Here is a 22,030-nt window from a genome sequence, read left to right as displayed (position 1 = left end):
CTGTGACGTTTGTGCAACACAGACATGTTCAGATATTTTATTAAATGCTTACATTGCAAACATCGTCTGTCTGTGAAATTTGCAATGCAAACATGACAATGTTTGCAAATTTGCATGTTTTATTTCTTAAAAGGAAGCTTCATAAAGTGAATGATTATTCTTGTTGACTTTTCACAAGTGCAATGCTTGGCTTTTGTGGAATGTGGTTTTTAAACTGGTTTGGATGAATGACCTCCAACGCTGCAGCTGTTAACCTGTTTTTACAAGATCACGTCCATTTAAGTACTGGGGTGCAAAAAGTTAGTGGCCACAGGCCAGAAAACCATCAAGAAACTGTCTCAAATAAGCTTAAATATTTTGTATGATCGTTATAATAAATCATAAGTAATAAATCTACCACAGTCTAACATCCTGGACTTGTCAGAGGTTTAAAAGAGTGCAGTGATGCAGAGAACCAGGAGAAATCTGTCTTATCAAATTCCAGCAGTGGTCTCCACAAGACTCGTCCTGCTTTGGCACAGCTGCAGGCCCTCTGGCTGAGACATCCAGCATCAGCAGTTCAAAAACATGAGAAAGGTTATAACAAAAATGCAGATGAGATAACTCCAGTATAAATGCTGCCTGAATCTCAGTGCTTTAATCTGCTAATTTTTAAACATAGGTAGTTGTAGATAAAGCGAATTGTACAAGGTTCTTTTCTTATCTCAAACTTTACTCAAACAGTTGATGTTTACAAAGAGTATACAGATTTAATGCTGCCATGGACAGAGGCCCTCTCTACACAAAAGACTATTTCAAAGCAGGTACAGGGGACTGATCATGAAAGAAAACTTGCTCAAGTCTGAAATGATCCTATTACAACGGCTTTCGTTTATTTGGGATCAAACTATAACCTGCTTACAACATTCATCACTAGAACTAGCTTTTTATCAGAAACACACACACAAAAATCTAAACTCTGCAGAGACCATGTGTCTAGAAAATGCTAAAAAAAATAAATGTCCTGTGGCAGGAGGCTACAACAAGTGCTTTTGCTTAAAGAGGGACTTGAGCCAGATCATTCACACCTTAAACTCCAATAAATGAAAAGCAAGCCTAAAAACAGGATGCCTGCAAACCTATCAATATAATAAATATAAATACATCTGAGCTTTTCTACAGATTGTGAAAAGGACATGACAAAAATAGCTTTGTTCTCAAATGTAATGCACTCGCATAAATAAAGTGTAATAACATTAATTACAATAGTTATAGTAAACCTTGAGCTTTAGAAAAACCAAAGTACACTTGGCCCTTTCAAATGTAAGGCTCGGGCCACTAAAAAACATCTCGCTTTCTTCTATTTTCACAGTAGACGCACATCGTCACTCCTATGGGAAGAAATGCTTGTGAACCATGTAATGCTATGCATTAAGTGACCAGTGTAATTTTAACGTGTCAAAGGTGACCACGACACATCATTTCCTTTCTTTGGGGTTATAACCTAACAGTTTTTGCTTAATCACATTGATTAGTCAATTTTTATTGTAATCAACAGCTGATTGGCTCAGAGTGTACAGTTTTGCCTTTGTTTGACTTCATTGGGAAAACAGTGACTCAAAATCACACTTCCTCTTAAACTTCCTTTCTGAAGGTTAAGCACTGTAAAATATTATGATAAATTATAGTGAAAATAACGTGTCAGCAAGTCAAGAGAAAAAGGTTGAAGAAAAATCACTACCAGAAAAGCTGTCCATTGTATCGTAGCAAGTTGTGTTTACTGCTAAATGTGGTGGTAAAGAAAAAGAAAACATCTTGCCCCAGTTAGATAGTCCAACCTTTTCCATATTTAATAATTCATCGATGGCTTCTTCCTGAGCAAAAGAAAAAAACAAAAACAAAATGGAAGAAGAAAACAGTCTACAGAGTGTGATGGCAAACAGAGATCTAAGAATATTTATTCAATGCACACAAGTCATTTAAAGTCCCAGCCGTATTTTATAAATATGTAGCCCAACAGGCTGTGGAAGAAGAGGAGGAGGAAGATGGGGTCGTTCCTATCAGCAGTAGCCAGAAACAGAGAAGACCTGGAGCTCTCTCTGGTGAGTTGATGAAGTGGAGAAGGAGTGTTGGAAAGCAGAAGGCGAAAGAAATGGACATTACTCCATGATGGCACGGTAAATGACGGGCTCGATGTAGTCCTCTCTGTATCGAGAGTTGATGACCCGTTGCCTTTTGGAGTTCTGTTTGACGTCGTTCTGTGAGAACAGCTCAAAACGCATGTCTGATGCCACCGACTGAAAACCAAACAGCATCAGGTTTAGGAATTAGTGCTTGCTGGTGCAACAGATCTGACGTCACACCTCATAAACACTTTCTTAGCAGAAAATGGGAATTTAAGTTACCATTCGTGACTTGACTCGTTTGGGCAGATCCTCATCTAGAGCGTAGATGTCTTCTCGCTTGACAGTGATTTGTGATCCATCCTCAAACTCCACCTGAATGTGCAGACACACATACATCTGAGTTAAACCATTAATATACAAATAATGTGCATGAAAATTACATTGCTTTAAATTGTTATTTTATTACAGAGCAATTTAAAAACTTTATTCACTTGCTGCAATTAAATAAATAAAAAGATATCAAATATTTATGAGCCAACACTTATTTTTAAATGTTTCCCAACATATTTACATTTAACCACACGGGCCACCCACAGTTTGAGGTTGAGGAAAATAACCCAACATCTTCTGATGTGGCTGGACTAGATACAGTGTGTGCATGTCAGGGCAAGTGAGACATAAAAGAGAGACAGATAAAAGGGATGGTTTACCAGGTACATGGGGATGGAGTGTGATGCTACAAATTTGGCTCCATATATCAACCCATCTGTCCACCGCACTTGAACAGCATCACCTTCGGTGGGTGGACCGAGACGGACGCAGTCACGGTTCTGCAAACAGAAAGCGAGTGGTGAGCTCAGGCTGTGTATTAGATTAGGAAACTGAACAGGAATCTTTAGCTTTTGTTTTACATCCATCACTTTAGTTTATCTGTGCGTCACGGCACACTGCAACAGTGGACAATTGAAAATTTTAATGACGTTTGGAAGCAACTTTATTAACCTCGATGTCCTCGGGGAAGAGGTTGTCGCTGTAGGACCCGTCATCGAACACCACCTCATAGAAGGTGGCTGTGGTCAGTTCCACCACCTCACTTTGGTAGTAGCGGCCGTTTTTGTATTTACAGATCACCTTCTGCCCCACTGCCAACTCCCGCATGGACGCCTTGTTGCGCTGAGGAACAGAAACTGAGTGTTACTACTGAATGCTTATCACTCCACATTGCTTTACAACAGTGAAGATAAGGCTACTTGGTCTACTGTAACAGCTAAAACAATGTTCATTCAGTAACATGTACCCAAGAAATAATCTCTCTCCTTGGTGGAATAAAATACACTCGAGAGTTACAGCTGAGGAGCTGCAGAGACAGGTTCAGACTTGTCGACACAAAGCTCAAAACCAAACCAGCAGGACGCTTATCTGCATTCAGTGAACATGAATTTTGTTGCTGCATGTCTCTTGACAGGAGTAAACAGATGTCTGTCTCCCCCAATTAGTGTATCACAACAGCATGAACATGCACTAAAGGAAGACTCCCTGCAGCAGTTTGAGAGCTACTACTGTGCTAAGAGTCTAAAATAATACAAAGAGATCTTGGCACTGAGGTAAGTACATATATCCATCTTATGAACTGGAAAAAGAGATTCATATTTAATTTAAAATTATTCTAATGTCTGAAACAAAAACAAAAAAGCATCCAATGGCAATCAAAAGGGAGGTGCTCTCAAAAGAAAGGGTTTTTTGGCAGACAAAAACACTCCCAAAAATGTGCAGTGGCTGTTTCCCACAACATGCATTTCAGTTCTCAAAACAGAAAGTGCTTGTGGGAAAATAAGTCATTACAGTGCTGGATTTTCAGCTAAACAACCTAATCTGAGCTAAGCAGTGAGATCAGACACAGAGCAACAATGGAGTCTGTACTTAAAATGTAAACAAACCAAATTTTAAACAAATCTTCACAAAATAATTCTTTATAAAAATTGTTCATTGCACTTAATTTATTATTACTGGCCTAACTGTGCTTCCCTTATGTTACCTCGGGTATGACAGGCGTTCTGTGTCTGTGGCAGGTGACGAAGACTACGAACGGCCAGTCGTCTGGATGCATGAGGATACCAGCTGCCTGAGCGCAGGTGGGGTGAAACGCCGTGGAGCAGCGTCCGTGGGAGCACTGGACACAACAGCCCGTCACTTCCCTCTTCATTCGCTTCCTGCAGTACACACACTTCTACCAGAGTGACAAAGACACAGGCGTGGCAGGGGAATGGGGGTCAAGAGATAAAGTTAGCAGGTTGAAGTAAAGGAAGCACAGAGGAAGGAAAGGAGGAGAAAGGAAACATGCAAAGAGAATGAGAATGAAAATAAAGTTATCAAAGGCAGTAAAAGACCTAGACATGAACTGGAACACAGACATGTTAGAGGGAAATTACCCAACTTCCTTTTAACTGGGTTCTGTTATACGTACTTGTTTAAAAGTAGACACACTGAGAAAGGCTCCTCTGAGATCGAGAGTGTAACAATGGAAACAAGGCCACCTATTGTGATCCAAGTACCGAATTATTTCCAGTTGACTATTTGTATGTGAGTCATTACACAAGAGAACATGTACATATACTGTCAGCCCTTCACACTGTTTATTGCCAATAGGCGCCAAACCAGTGTCACTATGGAGAAATGTGTATCCTGAGTGAGTCTGTTCATGAGTCACAAGTGTTTGGCAGATGCTCAGGGAAACAGAACCGTTTCAAAATGCCATGAGAAAAACCACAAAGATAAAAGTGAGGTATACAAACCAACAACGATTAGAAAAGACTGCTTGTAACCACATACCAGCAATGCCATATTTACATAATAAATATTCTTTTAATAAGAGAAACAGAGTGGGGCAACTATAGTTTGGCTCATAATCAACAGGAATTACATTCATACTTAAGGCTGAAAAACAGGTGTTTAAATTTCTGCAGTCATTTCAGACGTCCACTAACTGTAGCTGTGACAACTCTTACCAGTCTGAACCGTGGCAGTGGAATGGCAGAGAGGTCGATGGGGCTTCGCTCAGTGATGTTGACAAAGCGGGCTTCCAGCACGGTGATGGCACAGAGTACATGAACCCATCTGTGTGAAAGGCAAACATGAAGCAGATTCAGGGCAAACTGTTCAATGTCCAGAGAGCAATGTTTTTTACAAGTGTTGGAGCACGTATTCAGCAACATGTTTACAGTGTTAAAACAACATTATGTGCAGCCCCTTCTAATGTTGGGACAACTCGTCACTGCGTGCATATAAAGCATAAGAATCCATTACTTCAACGACCACGACTGAATTTTATTAAGGCTGGAACAATTACAAACTGACTAATAATTACAGATAAAAAAATATCAATATATATTTATTTTAGTTTTAATATAATCAGTGAAGTGACAAAATTTCTCAAGCTTTCCCAGACACAATAAAGAGCCCCTTAAATCAAGACAGTGATAACTGGAGTGTGAGAGATCATACTGTATCTCGGATATCTGAGCAAACTCCATCCAGACTGAGGTGTGGTTGAAAGCTCCAGAAAAGGCGAGTAAGTCGTCATTTTAAGTCATGTGATGGGGGGAAAAAAACAAAACTTAAAAATGTATTTTTTCAATACATTTCATGTTGTAACTGATCCACAACTTTGATAATTGGTCCCATCCCTAGTACAATTACATAAACAATATTAAAATAAACCCCAAGAGGAAAAAGGTAAATGCTGCTATATAGTTTATTATAATCACTGTAGATTAGGATACTAACATATAGATAAATATGTGATTGCGATAATGATAATGATAAATAAATGAATAATAAAAAAATAATTCTGGTAGAGTAATAAGCAAATAAAACAAATGGCAGTGTCACTAGCAAAAGGACAGTCAATAAAAATTAAGTGAAAACCAAAGAAAAAAGAGGGCACTGGTTCTGCTGACCTGATTTCCTCAGGCAGCTTGTTCCATAGCTTCAGGGCTCTGACTGAGACTCTGTCACCTCTAGTTTTCAGCCATGCCTCAGGAACAGATACGAGACCTCTGCCCGAGGATCTCAGGCTATAATGTATTATTCTCAGCAATAATAGGAAGTCACAACAAAGTACTAACCCCACTGTTAGGCCACTCAAGATGTGTGGCTGACAAAAATAAAACATTATGTCCGTCTTTAGGTATTTCCTGCCATTTAAACTGAAGTTCACTTACTGTATCCTCCACTCAAAGATACAGTCGGGTCCATAAGTGTTTGGACACAATTATTGTAATTGTGCCTCTGACTTGTTTCAATGTTGTTGCTGTCCAAATATTTATGGACCTGATTTGAGTGTAACCACAAGCTGAGGTTGTGTAAGAACTGCATACATACATCTGCTGCGTGTGTGTGTGTGTGTGTGTGTGTGTGTGTGTGTGTACATGTTTGCATTTGAAAAGTGCATTTAGCTTGAGGGGCTGGATCCACCAGATGGATGTGAGCAGTAACAGACTGAAGAAACAGACAGACTTAATGCGGTCAAAGGAGAGTGAATGATAGCCACGGGTAGCAATCTGCTGTGCACCAAGCAGAGAGATACTATGCACAGGCTGTTTTGTAAACATCATAAATCCATGTCAAATTCTTTCTCTTGCCATTACTTTCATAAGTTTATGACTGTGACCATGAAGACGATCTAATTAAAAAGGAACAGAATCATATCTTCTTAGAAAACGCAAATGTTGCACCGGATAACATCTGAAAAGAATTCCTCATACTTTTTTCTCCGCTATGATGGCAGCACTATTGTCTGCTGTATTACTCACTTGTCATTGTTGGCTCTCTGCAGAGCGCCACCTCTCAGGGAACACAGACAGCAGTCCTACAGGAAGAAATACACAACGTCTGTTATGTTGTAAAACAGTCCCTCTGGCAGCTGACGTCTTTATCCTACAACATTTCAATCTGATGTTTTCTGATTCTACAATGCTCTGATGTATATTATTTATAGTTTAAACTGAGGACAACTCAGTCTCCTCTGTCGGATCACATGGATGGATATCAGCCACGTAAATCTTTGCTTTCTGTAACCGACTATACAACTGGTATGGCAGCTTCCATGAATGCCTCACTGCATTTTCTTAAAACCCTCTAACATGCCACACGGTGAGTAAGTGAACCACAGAGTGACACTTGTAAAGACACAGCTACCAACAGGTTCAGTAAGAGGAACACTGGCAGGCAGTGAAATGAACAGAACAGGTCTGATTTCTTTTTTTTTTTTTTTAAATTACCACTTTGCCTCTTTATCAATAACATTTTTCCAGTACACCTCACTTCTTCACTTGTCGTTGACTGACAACAGCATTTAAACCATCACAACAGTTCCAGTCTGACATGACTTTCTCCACAGACATTACGCAAAACACTAGAGGAAAATAAACAAAATATAACACGAAACCCATAAAAGACAGTCGATTGACTCGGTATATCGAGTGACGGGAATTGATCGACATTTGAACAAATCATCCAATCTTATCAATTCCTGTTATCGATGCTGGCATGTTTTTTATAGCGTGACCCCCATGGACTTTTAAATGTTGACTTGCTGGGCATATTAGGCAATATGGATACACATCTCTCAGTAAATACTAACTACCAAGTATTCAGCCAAACCACTGTATAAAGAGTATTTTGAATTTTAAAATGTATAAAAGGAAATCTGGGGGAGCCAGTTTGAATGAACCTGATGCAGCTGATAAAATTAATAATAAAGCGTCGCCACAGCCTATAGACTCTTGTTTATACTGTATAGCCAGAGCTCTGCTCTGCCTTTGTCTCGGCTAGTGACTAAAGGTGACCGGGCCTTTGCTGTTGAAACAGTCTACTTATCAAGATCAGACAGGCTACATTATTTTTGTCTTTTAAAACTTATCTAAAAATATTCTTTTATCGCAATGCTTTTATGAATGTTTGATATGTTGTTTATTTTTTACTAACAATTTATATTGTTGCGTAACTTACTTCTGTTTAATGATTGGTTAGTTTCAATTTCAGTTTTTGTTCCCCTTTTTCTTTCTGTAAAGCACTTTGTAACTTTGCTAGATTGAGACATGCTGAGCATGAGTGTAGCTACATTGATAACACAAATTGCTGGAGCTCCTTTGACAAAATCTATGGTATTAGATGTTCAAATAAATCTATAAAACAGATATATTATTTATTGTATGTACAGAATAGATTCATGTTAATATGTTAATAAATCTATGACAATAGATGACAAATATTCTTAACTAATTCTTAAGTTGAAAAGCTAGACAACTGAAAACAGGAACAGTATGAAGTCCTTGAGGTGTCACAATGAACCACACAGCGGAGCATTGCCCACTGGTGGCCAGGTGTTTGTGTCAATATTAGGCCACATTCCCAGAATGTCTCATCTATTGTTCTGAGCAGAAAAGGAATGCTGAAAGCAAAGGAAATATAAAGATAAATTTTACAAACAAAGTTGGGAAAAACAAATTTCGCCCAAACAATAACACACAAAGGAAGAGAACACTCTCACTGCCTCATAACAAAGGAAGTGTTGCCATACAGAGCCATGTTTATCTAAGTGTGATAAAAGAAGGGCTGCTGTGGCTGTCAACAAGCCAACTTTGTGGTGCCAGTGAAGTGCATGATAGTTTAGATTGTGCTAGTAGTAAAATGGGGATCAGCTTCATAATAGTGTGCACATAAAAGTCCATTTTTGTTTGACACTTAAAAATCAAAGTCAAATCAAGTTCCCTGCGTGGGATCATTAAAGTTTATCTTATACTCGTCACAGTGACTGTCAACTATTGGCATCGGCTAGTTGCCTGAGGAAGTGAGCTGTGAACACAGATGTTGCTTCAATATTTAAATCTTAATGTCACACCATGTGTCACCATGTGGTTTCCTGTTAAACTATGTTTGTATGTATGTATGTAAAGCTGCAGACATTAAGCATGTAAGGCAAGTGCATTCACTTTCAACATCAACTGAAAATAAATACAGCAGGAAAAATAAGTATTGAACGCGTCAACATTTTCCTCAGTAAATATATTTCTGATGGGGCTATTGACATGAAATTGTCACCAGATGTCGGTAACAACCCAAGTAATCCACACATACAAAGAAATCAAAACATATATGTCCATAAATTAAGTTATGTGTAATAAAGTGGAATGACACAGGGAATAAGTATTGAACACATGAAGGAGGTGCAAAAAGACATGGAAAGCCAAGAAACCAGCTGAAATCTGTCAGTTTTTAGAAAGCAATCCTGCCCCCTATCAGTGCTAATTAATATCAGCTGGTTTAAAAGTAAAAGGTAAAAGCAAAGAGCTTTCTCAAGACCTTCGCAACCTTATTGTTGCAAAACATACTGATGGCATTGGTTACAGACATATTTCTAAACTTCTGAATGTTCCAGTAAGCACCGTTGGGGCCATAATCTGGAAGTGGAAAGAACATAATCTTCACCATAAACCGGCCACGGCCAGGTGCTCCTCACAAGATCTCTGACAGAGGAGTCAAAAGAATAATCAGAAGAGTTGTCCAAGAGCCAAGGAGCACTCGCAGAGAGCTTCAGAAAGACCTGGAATTAGCAGGTACAGTTGTTTCAAAGAAAACAGTAAGTAATGCACCCAACCGCCATGGCCTCTATGCACGCTCACCGCACAAGAAGAAAAAGCATGTTGAAGCTCATTTAAAGTTTGCTGCACAACATTTGGACAAGCCTATGACATACTGGGAGAATATAGTCTGGTCAGATGAGACCAAAATTGAACTCTTTGGATGTCAAAGCACACACCAGTGGAGTTTGGAGGTGGGAACATCATGGTGTGGGGCTGTTATTCATCATATGGTACTGGCAGACTTCATATAATTGAGGGATGGATGAATGGAGAAATGTACCGAGACATTCTTGATAAGAATCTGCTGCCATCTACCAGGGTGCTGAAGATGAAACGAGGGTGGACATTTCAGCAAGACAATGATCCCAAACACACAGCCAAGGAAACTCTCAATTGGTTTCAGAGAAAGAAAATAAAGCTGCTAGACTGGCCCAGTCAATCACCCGACTTGAATCCAATTGAAAATCTATGGAAAGAACTGAAGATCAGAGTTCATAGAAGAGGCCCCGGGAACCTTCAAGATTTGAAGACAGTTTGTTTGGAAGAATGGGCCAAAATCACACCTAGCAATGCATGCGACTAGTTTCTCCATACAGGAGGCGTCTTGAAGCTGTCATTACCAACAAAGGCTTTTCTACTAAGTATTAAATAAATTTCAGTAAGCATGTTCAATACCTTTCCCTGTGTCACTCCACTTTATTACACATAACTTAATTTATGGACATATATATTTAGATTTCTTTGTATGTGTGGATTACTTGTTACCGACATCTGGTGATAATTTCATGTCAATAGCCCCATTAGAAATATATTTACTGAGAAAAATGTTCTGTTATTTCCCCTGCTGTAAATGAATAAATACAACAGGGGTTCATTAAATCACATCTCTCTGGGCTTTTCCAACCAATTTCTGATGCTTACACTTAATCAAAATCTGTGAGGCTGAACTTCCTGACAGTGACACTGGACTTCAGTCTCCAAATATTAGGTGATCTAGTACTGCGATACAACAACTCTGCTGCTGTATTTGTGGGTTATTCCGTTATCAATATGATGAGCACTGTAAATAATGACTGACTATCTGCTATAGGTGTCTTAGCCCAAATAACTGACCTCAGTGATGGCATCAGCCTCACAGCGGGCACAAAGCCAGTCGTCGAGTTCGGCTCCCTCTCCAGACACGCCATAGCAACCTGAATAGGAACAGAAAAGAACATGTCACACATTCAGTTTCCTTGATTTCTTGACTAAGATCTTAGTCACGTCCTTTTTATTTTCATTACCAGGAAAATGCAGTCACTCACAAATATATCAGTAGGTTACATACTTAAATGTAACAGCATGTTTCGTTAATGATAAAATGCCTCTGTGTATATCAACTATGAACTCACAAAAAACATCACACTAACTAGGTACCCTACACCCCAATACCCCATGTAAACATTTTAGGGATTGGAAATGTATTTATTGATTTTTTTTTCTCATTAGTCTGCCTTTTACTTTTGCCTGGTTTGCCGTGTGGTTTTTGCCTTTGTTTTTTGCCAACATATAAAAATCGCACACTGGCATAGTAAGGAGGTGGTCTATTATAATACCTATTAAAATAGTAGTAAAATTGAAATGGATTCATGCACCTGACTCAAACTAAAGTGAAATTGAAAATGGAAAAAATTATATAAAATTATGCAATAACCTTGAAAAAACATTTATCATGTTGTCACACATTTTGCACCCTGTGTTTTTATTTCCAGTACTTTTATGAGTATTTTATGAAAACAGGACTTTTATCTACGAACATTTCGATCACAGATAAGTAATCTGAGATCAAAACATTGAGAGTCATGTCCATGTAAAATAAAGGGGAACTTGGAATGAGACAACGTGTGCTGGGGTTGAGCAGTGGCCACGGGTGTTTGTGAACCTGTTGGAAAAAGTCTCACATTCAAAAGAATGGAAAACAACTGAGTGGACTATAAAACAAATAGGCCATGAAAAAACTGCATGAAAATAAAACGTTTTTGGAAAGGACATTGAAGACAATTAAAATAAAAAAATATTGCAAATAAAACTCAACTATGAGCACTTCATTCAGTCAAACAATTAATTTCAGATAGGCTGTGTGTGCAAGAGATCTTAGCAGGCTGAATCATCTAAGGCTCCACAGGTGTGTTTGTGTACTCATCCATAATGCATTTATGGCCTTTGGTGATGGCTGTTTTTTGTGAGTGGTGGTTTCTGAAGAATAACAAAGGATCTGAATGTACTGTACGTAAGATATACTTCATTTTACAATCCCTCAAGTGCTCCAGCCCCTGCATACTTTATTAGATACCTGACAGTTACATAAAAAAGGGGCTTACTTGTGTGTACACGGACGCAGCACTGCGCACAGCTGACTAGCCGGCTAGTCCCGTCATCTGCTACATGAGGGTTAGACAGCTGTCCCTCCCCGCTATCACTCGTCTTGCTGGTTTGGGTGTTGAAACACATTTCTGGGATGAGTGGTTTGGACCACTGACGGCCCCCTGGACGGTTCACCAACTTCACATTGGAACTGCCAATACTGGACTCAGACTTGAGGGGGAAAGAAAAAGTACACAGGCCTGTTAACACACCATTTCATCCATCTATTATATGAATGTTTTCTCTTGCTGACACATGTCAAAGGCTGACTGCCATAAATGCCTGTATTGATAAACTACAAATTACCATTGAATATTGATCTGAAAGCGTGGTAATAAGACAGTTCAACAACACAACCAGCTTCATGAAAGCATAAATGCTTATAGTTCTCACTTGATGGTAAGTGTGGAAGATCAGGCAGATGGAGCAGTAGGGAGCCTGCTGGCCCATGATCTTGTTGTATTCTCTCTCTGCCTGAGGGTTATATGGCCGACACTGCCACAGCTGGGTTAGCGGCTTTGCCCAGTCCTCTTTCTCCTCTTGTTCGACCTCCACGTCTACATACACATCTACATACGAGATTAGAGGCAAAGTTGACAGGAAAATATTGATATCAACACATTGGAAACAACAGAATGAGGTCAGGACCTGACATCATGAAATTCATAGCGCTTATTTAAGTGGCACTCAAAACAGTACTATTACATTAAGCAAATTGCCTATAGATGAGAAATAAACTAATAAAGTGGAACAATCTTGTATTTACCATCATCACTGTGCACCTCTCTGATTAGAGGGTGGTGGCGAGGCAGCTTACGGAGCTGTTCCTGCTGCTGCTGCTGCTGCTGCTGCTGCTGCTGCTTCTTCACCACTGACTTGCAGTATGACTGCTCTTCTGACACCTGCTGGAGCAACCAGTGTATCGCAAAGCAAAAATTCAACACAAGCATTATACGTGTATCTGTAGAATGCACTTGAAGCTGCTATGAATTTTCCTGTTCTGAGGCATATTGGGAGCTCTGTACTGGCATTAATACATAAACACTAGGTCCAATCATCCCTTTGAGAATTTCATTACAGCCAGTAGCTACTTACATGATGATTCTGAGCGATCACCTTCATCTCATTGTGATTTGGTTTGTTGACAGGAATGGTGTCTTTCAGGATGACAATGCCACTATCCACAAGAGGGCTTTGGTTACTCTGTAGTGTGAACAGCATGAATAACATTGAAAATTCATATTTTTTTTTAGATTAATACCCTTATCAACTATAATTTGCCACCAGTGATGAGATCATCAGAAATTGGTATTAAAATTAGTAATGATGATGAGCTCAAAGAGATTAGTATCTTCATGCAACTCATGCAAGGAAAATACACCAGTACAGAGCTACCAAAAAATATACCTACATACACATGTGTAATATAAAGCAAAGAGACTGTTAACAGATGTTTTAGCTCGACTGAAATGACAATACATGCACCATAATCTGTGATAAAACATGCATGTGCCACTGTGCACAGAGACAACAAAGAGTGACGTTTGTAACCGACTGTGGCATCTTCATCTGTAGCATGTTTGATGCGAGTCTGTTAGAAAATTCAGTTACAAAGAATAAAGGCACTGACCTTCCGCTTGTTGTTCTTAGGAGCTTCTATCTCCATTTGGCTCAACTCTTTAGGTTGTGTTTGAGTCTGTAGCGAAGCAGACTTGCTGGTTTGCTCAACTTCAGGCTTCTCCACTTCAGCCTGAGCCGCAACGGACGTTGACATTTTGGGTTTGTCCTCCTCTTGGTCCTGCTCCACAGGACTCTGTGCTTCTGATTCATTCTGTGCTACTTTGGTAAGAATGACTTCAGATTCTGGCTCTGGCTCTGCTCTTTCACAGCTCGGGGCCTGAGATGAAGTCTGAACCTGTGTGTGAGACTGTGTATAGGTTTTGTGCTGGAGATGACGGGGTTGATGCTCTCTGGCGTAGCTGTGCACCTGGAGCTGTGTGTGAGGTTGTCTCTGCCTTTCTAGAGTGTAGCTGTGCACCTGAAGAGTGTCTTTTGGACTCAGAGTCCTGTGGAAGAGCAGGCTGGCTACTCCCATTTTGCGGGCAGGCTGAGCTGATGCTTCCGTCCACATAGGTGCCACAGAAACTGATAGATGTCCATTTCTGCCCTGGGACTGAGACGAGATCGCAGGTGCACGAGTCTTAGTATAATGAGGGGGGCGGCCTCCATCACTGTTACTTTGGGTCAAGCCTCTGTGAAATGGATCCATTAAAGTGAGCTTGGTCGGTGTGACAACCAATTTTGGTGGGCCTGTGAAAGAAAAAAAAAAAATCAGAAGTCTGTTTAGGAAGTGGGGGTAATAAAGCTGTGTCTGAAACTTGTTATGTAATTTGAAGGCACTTTGTAGTGGATACATTTATACATAAGAGTTCAGACACTCAAATAAAATGGTGAGCAGTAAATGTAATGTATAGTATAGTAAATAGGGGGTCAATATCAATAATACCATATAGGAAACCTGTAAGGTGATGCACAGTTAATGATACCTTTATTTCTCTTGCCATCTTGTGACATAGTACGTGGAGGTATAAGGCTTAGCCTGGGACGCTTCCCATACTGCTCCTCATCTTCCTCATCTTCATCCTTGGGAACAACCTCCTCAGGCACCTCCAGACACACCCTGTGTCTCTTGGTCTCTATCCTCTGTGTTGTGCTGAGGGTTAACCAAATCAAGACACAGGGGAGGGGATTGGAAACAGTTGAGAACAGAAGATCTTAGTCACGTCCTTCTCATTTTCATTACCAGGAAACTGCAGTCACTCACAAATATATCAGTAGGTTACATACTTAAATGTAACAGCATGTTTTGTTAATGATAAAATGCCTCTGTGTATATCAACTATGAACTCACAAAAAACATCACACTAACTAGGTACCCTACACCCAATACCCCATGTAAACATTTTAGGGATTGGAAATGTATTTATTGATTTTTTTCTCATTAGTCTGCCTTTTACTTTTGCCTGGTTTGCCGTGTGGTTTTTGCCTTTGTTTTTTGACAACATATAAAAATCGCACACTGGCATAGTAAGGAGGTGATCTATTCTAATACCTGTTCAAATTAAAATAGTAGTAAAATTGAAATGGATTCATGCACCTGATTAAAACTAAAGTGAAATTGAAATGGAAAAAAAAAATATATAAAATTATGCAATAACCTTGAAAAAACATTTATGATGTTGTCACAAAGACTAAGTAATTCAGCTGTGTCTCTCTGCTCTGTTTTCAATCTAATTCACTCCACCCAACTGCCATTGAAACATCAATAATATTAAATGAAATTCCCCTCCCTAGTTCTATAACCTTAAGTCCGGCAGTTGGCCAATGTCGTCCAACGGCTTACGATCTGCACCTGATGAAACTGAGGGTGGTAAACCAATTTCACCTAGGGAAGATCCATCCATCAAATATTAAAAATCAGTTGAAATTTATACCATGGTTATCAAAAATAAAATGCTCACAATTTATCTAATTACAAAACTGCCTCTGTTGCATTAGTCAATTTGGGATGATTTGAACTGCTATTTGCAAGGTAGGGATTCACTACTCTGATCTGCCAAATTGGTATCAGGGCTGGCACTGACCACATCAAGCGGACTTGATCCAAGATTAAATCAGATTTCTTTGACGGTAAGTTTACAATGACATTGACATTGTTGCAAAGCAACGTTGACACGAGCGCAATCCCTGCCCTCGTGTCAACTCATAAACAAATGTTCCATATGAGTTCTATGCAGTGGTATTGGATCAGGAATCCATATCAATAGATTTGCTGAGATGAGGTATCAGAATTAGTATCAGGACAGAAAAGGACCCGTGCATCTCAATGGAGAGGGTTGACATTGCTTAGCCTTTGTTAATATACTGCAATTCACTACAACAGAGAAACTACAGCTTTAAAAATTACCATTATTGAAACCTACACCTTTCCCATATCCAACTGGGGGGCTGTTTCTGACCATTTCTATAACTTTGAACTTGGTGAATTAATATCTAGCTCAATCATACAGAACACAATATTTAATATTTCTGCTGGAAAATGGAACCAGCTAGTAGATACCAACCATGCCTGTATTGTACTATTCATGGACAGCTATTTACAGGAGATGTAAACTGATGCCAAATGTTTACCTTAACTTGAGCCTGAGTTCAGGGTTTTGACTTAATTGTGAATACTGACCAATAATCTGTAGTGCAACTAATTGAATCTATCAGTTATGTTCCCTCAACTGCTCTACAATAGTAGGAATCATGATTGGTTAAGCCACTGCACTTAAACTGAAGCAAGACAAGCGAGCAACAAAGGCATACAGACATAAATCTCCCTCAGGATGTACTACATTTCACTGTATAAACCTTTAAAAGATGCTTATATCCTAGGACACGCTCTTTGCAGTAAATGACTCACCTCTTCCGCTCTCCGTCCTCCCCACAGCTCTCCACGGAGCTGCTGTTACTGTTGCTGGTGATGTCGTTGAAAGCGTCCCCCAGGAACTCCCTAGCCTCCGGGGTGGGTCGCGAGTGGTTGATGGGTATCACATCTCGCCCTGCGAGCCACTGTTCATAGCGATCAGGCTGGAACTTCTTCACAAATACATCCATTGAAATCTTCACCATGTCCTTCCGGCATGAGCACTAAAGAAGATGAAAGCAAAAAAATGGTTGTGATTCAAATGATATAAAATTGGTTATATAAATATATGTTTCCATACTTACTAGCAAGATAAAAATCTGATACAAATTAAGTTAAAGTGTGGTTTTCTTATGATGTTCTTTGATGGTCCTCACCAAAACTGCTTGCTTGCCGTATTCAATCCATCTCTCTGTGGCAAAGTTGGTGGACTCGGCACAGTTGAAGCCGTGGTTGAAACCGGCATGATAGGCGTAGGGGAAAGTTACCATGAACTCTCCAGCCTCCTGAGTAATCTTAGGAAAAAGTACTAAAATAATTAGTAACTGCAATTTATATATTTGGCTTGTGTAGTGGTTATAAAAAAGAGATCTGTTGTTTGAAATTCAAATAAACATATTCTCTTCCCTTACCTTTTCAAATGGAATGCCATACTTCTTCAGGATAGAGGGAGAGATGAGAGTCATCTTGTGCCTCAAAAAGGCTTCACAATTTTGGGAACTACCAGGAAAGAACCCTTGAAGAATGGAGAGCAGACAGATGTTGCATTGATACAGATTCCAGAGTCCAGGATTGTACAAAGTTAGATGATACAACATAGTTTTATACTGTAAACACCTACAGAAGATATTAATTGCTCTCATACCTTTAGCCAGACGCTCCAATCTTTTCCCATGCTCTGGAGGAACACAGTACCTACAGACAGTCAAATGAGTTTTCTCAGTGACAGTAAACTGGTGTTCTGCATAGTGTGTTTATCCATCTGCTCAACTGCCTGTTTACCAAGTCTTTTCAGCCAGACACTGAATACATCACAGATAAAATATAACAGATACCATTCACAGCTCAACTGTGCATAAACAGTATAACACTGTTTAAAGCAGTTAAGGTGGTGTTGAACCTATAGTAGCTGAATGACCAACTGTATGGTCTACCCATTGCATGTTAAGTAAGGGCATGAAATGATGTACAGTTTCCTTTAGGCATGAAAGACTTTAGATCTTGCAATGTGGCTGTTGCATTTGACGGTTTAGCGGGAATTCAGACTGACAACAGTAGAGATGCCACGGTGTGGAAATTTTCCCACCAGGTAATAAAAAAGTGACAACACGTTGTTATAGATTACACTGGACATTTTACAAGAACAGACGTGTTGGCTCAGTATCTGCAGAGCGCTTTTTTTGATCTTTAATGTTAGAGTTTCCTCTTACTTTTTGAACAAAACAAATGCTTAGAAGTTTCTGGTTCCCTTCTAGCATTGGATTTAAATTCGAAACATTGTCAAATAGGCACATTTGCTTTTCACTTTGACAACAAATCCTCTGCCACTGTCTTGTCGGTCAACGCTCCTCTCATCATCTGGTAACAGATGCTACTTTGCTACTCTGCTCTCACATACTTTGTTTATAATTGTAGCATCTGACTGTATGCAGCGTATTGATTCTCTCTGTTTCTTTCAATTCTTACATGTTTTTTTTTTTTTTGCATATAGAGTGAGGAAGTGAGATCCAATCACAAGTCGTCACTTGAGATGCATGTGGAAACACATTTTAATTCCAGGTGTGAACTGATGTGCTGAGAGCTGTGCACAAGTGATAAGATCACCTGAGACGCATGTTAATGCCAAGCCTCAACAGGGTCTTCTTTACCTGATCTCCTTAGTACTTACACCAAGGTCTCCTACTGCACTGAAGCTTTAGTGTTGTCCCTCACTTGTTAGTTGCTTTGGATAAAAGCATTTGCCAAATGAGTAATTATAAATGTGAACCAAAGCATTCTCAGATAGGGATTGATAGGATCCCCTGCTGCATCAATGATGTGGTGTCACTGAGACAAAAGAGGAAGCCTGCCTTTCGGTTGTTAAATGGCCTTCAGTTATGTAAATGACAACACTTATTTCCATGTGGCAGATAAAGTTTCATATAGACCTAAACAGACATCCTTTACTGCAATACGACAAGTTTCAAGCAGATGTAGGAAACCATTTTCAGATGAATATATCAATTATATAAGAATGTGCAAGAATTAAAAGCTTCACTTCTACAAGTAAGAAAAGAATATTTAGTTTCTTTACCATGATTTGGGTTCTCCGAAGTGCAAGTAGTTAATACTGTAGAGGTCCATGTCCTCAGTGTGCCATGCAAAGGTGGTCTTCCACATGCCGAAATACAAGTAGGGTGTATTAACACCCTCAATAGTGATGCCGCTTTCACGCTCAACAGTATCCAAAATGGTGTCCAGGTGGCAAATGTTCCACTCTTTGACTTCCTGCAGGAGTACAGAAAATAATAAATGAAGCAGTGACTAACAGCAGTGTGATTGCTAATGTTTTCAGCATTCTGTGTGGATCAGGTCAACAGGTAAACAGCAAGCACATAGAAAACCCACTACTGATCAATATTCAAGAAAGCAACAACTTCCAGGAAAAGTCAACTCACAGGGTCATATAGAGTTCCATTAACATCTGCTCCATATATGGGAGGGTTAAATGTCACATTCTTCCAGTACTTCCTTTCAAGCTCCTCAAAGTCATCATAATGTGGACTACAGAACCTAGAAAAGGCATTAACAACAGTTAATTAGTTTCTACATCATAAATTAACTTTTAATATCATAGGGTTAAAAATGCTGTTGATAGTATTCAACTATAGGTGACAACAGATTTTCTAATGAATGAAAGGTTTAAATGTCTTATTTTGCACTTCTCACTTGTCACTGTTGGCGATCTTCCGGAACTCTTTGACAGTCATGGACTTCTTCTGGATGTTGTACTGTGTGAAAAGGCCGGACTGGCCTGTCACCACCTGCTGGATGGGTGCAGGTATCACCAAATCATCGATATCATCATAAGATCCTCTAGGCTTCCATTCCTTTGGTGGAACAATCTTGGAGGAGGGAAGTGGACAGTGAGTTACTCTGTTTTCTTAACACCATTTGTTATTGAGATCATTCACTAGCGAAGGTTTAGAGGTATGATTGTCGTTTTCTGACAAGTTGGTGTACAGATTTTTGCAATATATAGTGTAATGAAATTGAACAAACAGATGTCCTTATGGTAGTTCAACAATTTCAGAGAAAACACAGATACAAGACATTATATCTACCTGGTAGCCTTCAATAAATAATACATTTAAATTTGTCATTGTTTTTTTAATTTTGCAATTGCTCACCAATTCTCCTGCTGCTAATAAATGCAATCCTATAAATACTACAATGGCTGAGACTGCACTGTATCAGTACTTACTTTAGCCAGGCCTGCTTTATGTGCTCCCTGGGACTCCATATATGCAATGTAGCGGCTGAAGTTCTTGAACTCCTCAGCAGTGGGATAAAATGTCATGATTCCTTTGGAACCATGGTTTTGGGAAACCACATCTGACGCCATCCCAAAACTCAGTGGCAGCGCCTGCACATTGTTAATGAGGAAATTGTGATTTTATGATGGGATATTTTGATTTAGTATGGTTTTAAATAAACTATTCCATTATGCAATTTGTACTTGCAGCCAAGCATCTTTTACTGGATCTTATGTTTTTGCCTGCATCCCCATGGCTTTATTAAATATATGCCAAAGAAATCTATAGTTTAAAAGCAGTCTAAATTATATTTAGTAGTTATAAGCTATGACAAGACAACATTGTACATTTTGGCACATTATTTCCATAATTGATGATTCAAAAACATTTTCTGGCTTTGCAAATGAGAATACTCATATTATCTCGTACCATCAACACCGCTGGTTCTGAACAGTTTTGCATAAATGAGTCTAATTATATGTCACAGTTGAATGTTACACGTTTGTATACGTTTCCTCACTATGGCGGGGGACAGGCTGGTCTGGATGGGGCTGGGAAAAGCTTTAACCGCCCCTGATTGGTTAAACCCGCGTCTCTTTAATTCGACCCGACTGTGGAAGCCCAGACAGCTAGCATTAGCTCATTTGCTAACTTGCTAAAGATACATGAGCTAATTCTGGTAGCGAATATTCAGTAGTGCATAGCATAGCATAGCATAGCATAGCATTAGCTAATGTGATATAGCACAGATAGCATAGTACTGGTACTAAACCCCTATTTTGTTTTGGTCACGAACATGACACTGCAAATAAACGTGCAAGTGACTACTGATGGTGAACCATGTCATCGTGTTTCCATGTTGTCTCTAAGGAAAATGCAACAATCACAAGACGGTTAGCGTTAGCTAGCTAGTTCACGCTGATACCGTGATGGGATGGGACTATATCCTGCATTACAGAATCCACCATTGCTGGTTACATCCTATCCAGTTCATTCGTATAGTGTGCCGTTAGCAAACTCGGGCAGAAATAGCATCGACGTTCTCGTCACAAGACTTTGTAAGTTATAAAATTAAAACTACCGTATTCCTAATAGCGCCGTTCAACAAGTGTCGAGTTTGACGGATGATACAAACACTGAAACTATCACTCGCCAAGTCAATGATGTCTGTTCCAGGAAATAGACAAGACCCAACCCCTACCATCGACATTAGCTGTAAAGCAGTTCCGGCTAGTTTAGCCATCAGATTAGCCCCGTGAGTTAAGAAGCTAACATTCTGGGACGACCGTAAGACAACTCGAAATGCGAATACTTACCACCTGTTCTCGGTTAATTCAGAAGTTGTCCCCGGCGTTGCAAATACCTCGCAATCAATAGAAACGGCAGTTGTGAACAGAACAGAAAGAAGACAGCTTGGTAACTAAGCCCCTTGTGAGTAGATCACTATCCTCCATTACCACTTCTACGCATGCACACGCACCTCGGATTTTGTTTACCACAACACGCATGGGACACGCTCAGCCTATCAGAGGGTGGCCCTGATGGCTCATTAACTTAAATTTGAGGTTTTTGTAATAAATGTAAATATTAACTTAATTGACCGATATATTGTTTAGTTTCGTATTTTAAATGATATATATGGAGAGAACGGTTTTCTGGTGTGAAGCAAATTACTAGATACAACAATAAGATGTATTTCAGAGAGAATTTTTTGCTGTTTCAAACACATTAGGTCACTATGTTAGAAATGTTTCACCTCAGTCATCTGTTGTCGCTGATCACAAGGACGTATGTTTAATATTTAATTTTAATAAAATAATAAATATTGTACGTTAGCACAACCAGTGTTCACAGGGATTTATTTGGGAGTGGATTAAATTAGCTGCTATGCTG

At 39.4% G+C, this 22,030-nt stretch overlaps 1 protein-coding gene across 4 annotated transcripts; it reads right to left on the bottom strand.

Annotated features, from left to right (window-relative positions):
- Nucleotides 1–609: 609 nt before the first annotated feature.
- On the bottom strand, nt 610–21,601 carry kdm4ab (lysine (K)-specific demethylase 4A, genome duplicate b). Of its 4 annotated transcripts, none has more exons than XM_056391677.1 (23): nt 21,454–21,601; nt 20,086–20,247; nt 19,551–19,726; nt 19,280–19,394; nt 18,916–19,109; nt 17,488–17,537; nt 17,255–17,358; nt 17,000–17,137; nt 16,620–16,846; nt 14,698–14,864; nt 13,782–14,461; nt 13,247–13,354; nt 12,918–13,056; nt 12,545–12,720; nt 12,109–12,322; nt 10,862–10,941; nt 6,917–6,972; nt 5,111–5,219; nt 4,141–4,332; nt 3,108–3,278; nt 2,816–2,935; nt 2,385–2,477; nt 610–2,276 (listed from the first exon to the last, which is right to left on the bottom strand). In XM_056391677.1, the coding sequence occupies exons 2-23, from the start codon at nt 20,224–20,226 to the stop codon at nt 2,139–2,141; spliced, it is 3,588 nt and encodes a 1,195-aa protein (XP_056247652.1). In that variant the 5' UTR covers nt 20,227–20,247; nt 21,454–21,601; the 3' UTR covers nt 610–2,138. The 4 variants fall into 4 exon arrangements, with proteins under 4 accessions (XP_056247652.1, XP_056247653.1, XP_056247654.1 ...); XM_056391678.1 differs by having other exon boundaries at nt 12,918–13,053; XM_056391679.1 differs by lacking the exon at nt 13,247–13,354.
- Between the last annotated feature and the right edge of the window lie 429 nt (nt 21,602–22,030).

This window comes from Seriola aureovittata, chromosome 12, assembly GCF_021018895.1.
Source record: "Seriola aureovittata isolate HTS-2021-v1 ecotype China chromosome 12, ASM2101889v1, whole genome shotgun sequence".
In the NCBI taxonomy this organism is placed as follows: domain Eukaryota; kingdom Metazoa; phylum Chordata; class Actinopteri; order Carangiformes; family Carangidae; genus Seriola; species Seriola aureovittata.
The sequence above is the reverse complement of the archived record's forward strand: the minus strand, read 5'-3'. Positions and strand labels throughout refer to the sequence as shown.

Excerpts from the sequence above, each read along its gene's own strand:
- kdm4ab (XM_056391677.1), bottom strand. The coding sequence starts at position 20,226 with ATGGCGTCAGATGTGGTTTCCCAAAACCATGGTTCCAAAGGAATCATG. Across the intron at positions 6,973-10,861 it reads AGGCTGATGCCATCACTGAG|GACTGCTGTCTGTGTTCCCT; the intron begins GTCAGTTATTTG and ends TTCTTCCTGTAG. Across the intron at positions 3,279-4,140 it reads GAACGCCTGTCATACCCGAG|CGCAACAAGGCGTCCATGCG; the intron begins GTAACATAAGGG and ends TCTGTTCCTCAG.